The sequence below is a fragment of the Trifolium pratense genome, linkage group LG4 (genome assembly GCF_020283565.1).
Source record: "Trifolium pratense cultivar HEN17-A07 linkage group LG4, ARS_RC_1.1, whole genome shotgun sequence".
NCBI classification, from domain to species: Eukaryota; Viridiplantae; Streptophyta; class Magnoliopsida; order Fabales; family Fabaceae; genus Trifolium; species Trifolium pratense.
In genome coordinates, this window is record NC_060062.1 from 4,630,706 (window position 1) to 4,636,817 (window position 6,112).

At 33.0% G+C, this 6,112-nt stretch overlaps 1 protein-coding gene across 1 annotated transcript; it reads right to left on the bottom strand.

Annotated features, from left to right (window-relative positions):
* Positions 1-1,616: 1,616 nt before the first annotated feature.
* On the bottom strand, positions 1,617-5,466 carry LOC123921497. The gene is made up of 5 exons (XM_045974072.1): positions 4,579-5,466; positions 4,049-4,131; positions 3,768-3,879; positions 3,513-3,565; positions 1,617-2,208 (listed from the first exon to the last, which is right to left on the bottom strand). Exons 1-5 carry the CDS (start codon positions 5,381-5,383, stop codon positions 2,029-2,031), a joined length of 1,233 nt encoding a protein of 410 aa, XP_045830028.1. The 5' UTR covers positions 5,384-5,466; the 3' UTR covers positions 1,617-2,028.
* Positions 5,467-6,112: the final 646 nt, after the last annotated feature.

Below are 6,112 nucleotides of genomic sequence, written 5' to 3' on the forward strand. Positions count from 1 at the left end.
TTGAAATTTGGTGTTAAACCAAAATTAGGTGTGTTTTGAGGATGTTGGTTGAAAAATTGATTTGAATTTTGATAATTGTTGGGATTTTGATAATTGTTGGGGTTTTGATAATTGTTGGAGTTTTGATAATTGTTGGGATTTTGAGAATTGTTGGCATAATTAGAAGAATTGTTGGGATCCATTTCACTAAAAAAATTAAAACTTCAAAAGAAAGACTAATTAGAAAGATAATAATAGATTAAGATAGTGAAAAACTTGTTTTTTTTTTCTGTGTCCAAATGAAATGAACCAAGTCTCTATTTGTAGAGAAAAAAAATCACGAATTTTGGTAAAAAAATAAAAAAATAAAAAATTAATTTGCAATGAGATAATTGAGTTCAAAGGATAAAAATCATAAAAATCCAGCGAACCAATCAGCAACTGACAAGTGGCAGATTCAACATGTTGAATAATTTCATCATCTCCCTCCTCCACATCACATTAAACATTCCACTACAATGGTTTCAACATGTTGATTATCATTCAACACCCTAAATCCAACACCATTGTAAGTAGTCTAATAGTATAACTGACAGAGCGCAGTTAGAAAAACTGATACTAATAGAATACTAGTAGTATTATTCCTCCTGACACGAATATAAGAAAAAATAACTGTTTACGCAGTGTTTAAGAAATTTAGTTAAGTATAGTTAATTTTCTTGATTTAATGCAAAACACGAGTTAAGTGTACTATATTACCCTTTGAAAAGTGATTTATGCCTTGAAAATCACGTAAACTTTTAAAAAGTGAAATAAGTGTAAAAGTGATTAAATAAAGGTATATTAGAAATAATAGTATTAATTAGTTTAAAAGTAGTTGACTTTTGCTTATATTTATGTCTAAAATTTGAAGTATTTTTTTTCTTATATTTGTGTCCGGAGTGAGTAGTAAATTAGGTGATTAACGTTGACACCTATACGCCCATTAATGAAACCTTGGTAATTGAATACAGGACATTATTGAAGAAACTATCAAAGAAAATCCCCCCTACAAAATGGGTACTCAAGTAAGAAAAAACAGAAAGAATCTGCAGGTAATGAATAATAGCAGACTGATTTACCTGAAACACTGTCATTTTATTTTACCCTCTCGCTTTCTAACCTTTAGCTCTTGGGATATGGATCCCCTCCAATGACATAGTTGGAGGGTGGAATCCAGACCCTTGAATATAAAAGGTACTGTTTTTTGGTTACAATATAAAAGTTACTGTATGATAAAGTTTTTAATATAAAAAATGGGAGTGAAAAATTTTCAAGGGTGACATTTGATATACACGAAAATAACAACAAAAATAAGAGGAACTATCCCCTTAGATCTGGTAATGGACAAATACTAGTATTTTGCTCTTAACAAAAGAGCTCTAATAATCCAAAATTCAACCAGACTTTTACTAAACAGATACTTAGTATTTAGTCAAATAGAAGATTTTAAAAAAATTAATGGCTTAAAAAGCATACAAGTGTGTTTTTCACCATTTGATCATTCATTCAATTTATCATACCTCATTTGATACAATGGTAGAAATTAATTGATGCAAGACTTATCTCACTTGTGCACTGTAGAATTGGCCTAAAAGTGAACCAAACATAACAATTTCCTAACTTAAATATCCATTTTCAATTATGATACAAGAAATATGGTGGAAGAATACAGCCAAGAATTCCACAAAATAAACAATGTATAGGAAATTAAACAGTTACCAAAAATTAAACCTAGTCTGGTAAAAGTAATATAATGGGCTGATACCAATATTATTCTAATCGTCGTACGGAAAGAAAGAAAAATATGGAACAAATTTGTTCAGCCATTGATACATGGAACATAACTGTAGAAGCCAAATCTGGGAAACCAGTGACTAAGCAACTTCACCAGTTTCAGATGAAAACAAACAGCCAGGATTGACCTAGCTAGTCAGACACTCAGACTGGATAAAATCAGCTGGGTGTTCTTTTTTCTCTTTTTTTCAATTAGTTTTTGCTGGAAATTATTTAATTGGCTACGTCGCCTGATTTACCGGTCCGAGCTTTGTAAGTATATTCTGGATTATCACGTAGACCTAGCTTAGAGATAACAACACAATAGGAATCCCAGTCAGTTCTTCTAAGGTATTTCAGTAACTTTTTCCTCTTTTGAACCATTGCTATCAGACCCTTCCGAGAATGCACATCCTAAAGCATCATAGAATGTATCGAATCAGGGATAAAACAGTAATACTATGCCAAAAAGGACCACTGTATAAAACAAATCTGAATAATTAAGTTCACAGAATAAATGTGGACCAGAGCTACGTAAGCATCATTCCGCCTTGATTGGGATAAACTCGAGGGAATGATTCATGTAACTAGTGATAAGAGTTGTTCATTGTACACTAGGATAGGCATGTCAAATAACATAAATAGCACCAAAGTAAAACAAAGCGCATAATATATAAATAAATAATGAGGACGGTATGCAGTTAACAATTCAAAATTCTATACTATGTATTATGTAAGGCCATATTTAAGATTTCGTAAAGAGAAGTCATAGCAACAGTCAAGATATTTCTCTGCACTAGGGATCTGATGGAGCCACAAATTACATTGTCCGGCGTGTAAAACAAGTCACGAACTCAGAGAATACAGAAAATTACAGCCTCCAACATCAGAATTAAATCGAGCAGAAGCTTACAGTTCAATAGAAGTCACTACCAAATAAAACTCCAGAGCCCGACTTAAATCAAGTCAAATTGACTTTTTATCCAAAAAAAAATAAAAAAACTAGCTCAGGATGATGTTCTAAACCTAATGATAGAAAGCCCAATCATGGTCATGCATTACAGACCCATTTTTCTTTGCAGAATACTTGTAAAATTATACATATCTGACTTGTTATACAAGTTATGGCAGTTATGTTAATTATTTTTAGGAATAAATAGAGAAAGGAAAGGAAAGTAGAAAATGGTTCTGGGATAGTCACTGAATGCTTACGGGAGGCAGAGACCAACTCTCTAATTCTTGGAAGGGAGAGACCAAAGACTAAAATTTCCTGGATAAGAATTGTCTTGTAATAGTACATTGTCTCTTTCCTTAGTTTATGTGTGAAGTCTGCATTCTCTATAGTTTGTGTAATTATGTTTCTGTTGTAATTTTTAAACGTATTATACCATCAATAAAAGTCTGTTTCTTTCTACAATTAAATTGTATTTTGGTACCAGTTTCTAAGAGAATTACTGAAGAGTTGGTTGATTATAACTACAAAATTCACTCCTACCTTATAGAAGAATATTCATATATCGGCAGCAAGAAGAAAATTTAACAAACTGTGAAAACTTGTAAAAGAACAACAGCGTCTTCAGACCAGATTTAAAAAGAATCTGAGTAGTATATCAAATAGTTGAACATACAAATCTTCTATCAAGGAGTATCCTAATCATTATTTATCAACAAACACAGCAATATATTTCAGATAAAGGACAAATAAAGAAGCAACTCACCTTCTTGTGTAGAACTGATGATAGATGTTTAATCTTGGTAGTGAGTGTCGCAACTGCATAACATTAGTGGGTTACTATTAATTCATTAAAAAGTTCCTATTAATATTTCACACACTCGATCAGATCATGAAAGAATATAAGTAAAGATCAGATCATGAAAGAAAATAAGTAAAGTAAAAGTAACCCATTAGGTTCCATCCAAATTTATCATCAAACACTTCACAAATCAGTTAAAACAATCGTAGTTTATTTTACCTTGAACAGGAGCAGAGCCACAATCTGACTCAGACATCTTAAATTCATCTCTAACCTTTGTGAGCTCAATTTTCAACTTTTCAGCAGAGGACATGTTATCTGGGTGAAAATACTGGAATAAACATAAAGTGGCAACATCAGGGAAACAAATTAATTAACAACACCATTAACAAAGTAAGTTTTTATCCATTAACATTTACAGAACAGACCAAAGCAATCAACAAATCAAAATGAAAAATCAAAATTATAAATAAAGATATATCAAACGAAACCATGCTTGCCTTTTCAACAAGATGCTCTTTAGGAGGCTTTGTCAAGTAACTTGGAGTCCCATTCATTATGTTCAAAAAATCAAGTCTCTGCACTGAAAAAACCATACCATTAGTCATTTTTTCATAAAAAATCACATCATAATAGCCTTACTACATGGCCACAATCCCGCCACCTAGCAAGAGCTTTATAAAACAAAACTACCATTTACATTCAATCCTACTTCTACCACGTAACCAAATATCCGAAAATAAAGACATATTCAGTGTTGTCAATTGCAAATCACAGAAAATAACAATGTGTTCAAATTCTACTACTGTATACGGGTATAGACTGTATAGTGCCATTGTAATCACTATTTGACAACACTTTATGCATAGCCAATTGCAAAACAATGACCATTAATTCAAATTCTTCTATGCTATAACTGACATGGCTTCGTCATCGTCATCATCATAACATAACTAAGACGAAGGAACAATAAAACAGTATCAAATCAACAACAACAACAACAAAAAATGAAATTTAAAATGTTACTAACGTGGAACTTTCTTTGGCGGCTCAGGTTTAATATGTCCAATTGCATTTCTCAAACTCCCGAAAGGTATTGTTTTATTAATGTCGTCATTGGTATTGGAACTAGCTTCAATTTCATCCATTTCCCTCACTTTCTTCAACCTATCACTCAATTCAGCAATTGAAAACCAATCTTTTCCTTTCACTTGAGGTCTCAATTTCTTCAATTTCTCACCCAATTCATCAGGCTTATAAAACCTAACGAATTTATTCTCCGAATTCGCTACTTCCCTTAACTCCTTTCCGAAAATGTTAGCCGGCAAACTACCAGGCCCATTAATCTCCGGCGAACTCGACCTCAATTTCGGAAGTGACCCTTGATTCGTATTGTTGAGCTTTGATAAACTTTCTCGAATCGCATCGAAACCCAACAACGATTTACCTCCTCCAGTGCCGCCTCCGCCACTGATGGCGGTACCATGGTTTGATCCTTCCGAACCGGTTTTTAAACTGGATCGGTTCTTGTAAATCTCCTGGAACGAGATTAGTTTCGCTGGAGATCGATCGTCGGAAACTGGTGCCTCGGTTCTGTTTCGAAAACTCTGGATTTTGCTCATGACATCGGAAACGGAATCATTTTGTGACGAATTGAAGGTTGGTTGTCGTTTGAGTGAGCCTTTGAGATCTCGTAAAGAGTCGAAGAATGATGGTTTTTTGCCATGGTCGCCACCGTCGTCGCCGGTGGTGGAGAAGAGGTGGTGGAGAGAAGGAGAGTTGGTGAGAGAGTGGGATTTGGGTCTGGTTGTTTTGAGGCGAAGAAGGAGCGCCATTGCTGGTGGAGAAGAAAAGGGGTTTTTAGGGTTTATACTTTATAGTTACAATTCATTGGTGTTCAAGTTTGAAGAAAAGAGATAATGCTAGTAAATAAAATTTTATAAATTAACAATAATTTTTTTGACTTTCGTCAAAAAATAATTTTTTTGACTCGAAAATAAATTAAAATTGCAGAAATTACGGTGTTTTTTTTTTATTTTGTTCGTTCCAATTTTAACCTTTTTTCATATTTAATTAAAGATTAATTTGTATGTACCGTCAATATAAATTTTTTTTACATATGCATCTAATGATGTGTTGTCACGTCATTTAATAAATGTAACACATTATGTATTTTAAACCTAATATATGATATGTTGGTATAAAACAAAATGAGAGTTGAAATTTTCATTGCATTATCATCAAAGTGATCTCTAATTTGATTTAGACAAACATCATAATTTATGAGCCCACTACATGCATGTTAGCTAATCCATATGCATAGCGATTTGTTTCTTAATAGATATTGTCTAATTTCACTTTGTCAATGTAGCTTCATCATTTGTCGAATTCTTTGCATCTCACTCCCACATTTAGAGACATGATAGCCGGTTCATCTGCACAGCGGTTTGTTTCACAATAAATATGGTTCAATTTCACTTGTCAATGTAGTTCCATCATTTGTCGATTTCTTTACACTAAGCGGCAACCCATGAAATTTCCTCAATTCTCATTTTGAATTGCAC

Excerpts from the sequence above, each read along its gene's own strand:
- LOC123921497 (XM_045974072.1), bottom strand. The coding sequence starts at position 5,383 with ATGGCGCTCCTTCTTCGCCTCAAAACAACCAGACCCAAATCCCACTCT. Across the intron at positions 3,566-3,767 it reads TGGCTCTGCTCCTGTTCAAG|TTGCGACACTCACTACCAAG; the intron begins GTAAAATAAACT and ends AATGTTATGCAG. Across the intron at positions 2,209-3,512 it reads CATCAGTTCTACACAAGAAG|GATGTGCATTCTCGGAAGGG; the intron begins GTGAGTTGCTTC and ends ATGATGCTTTAG.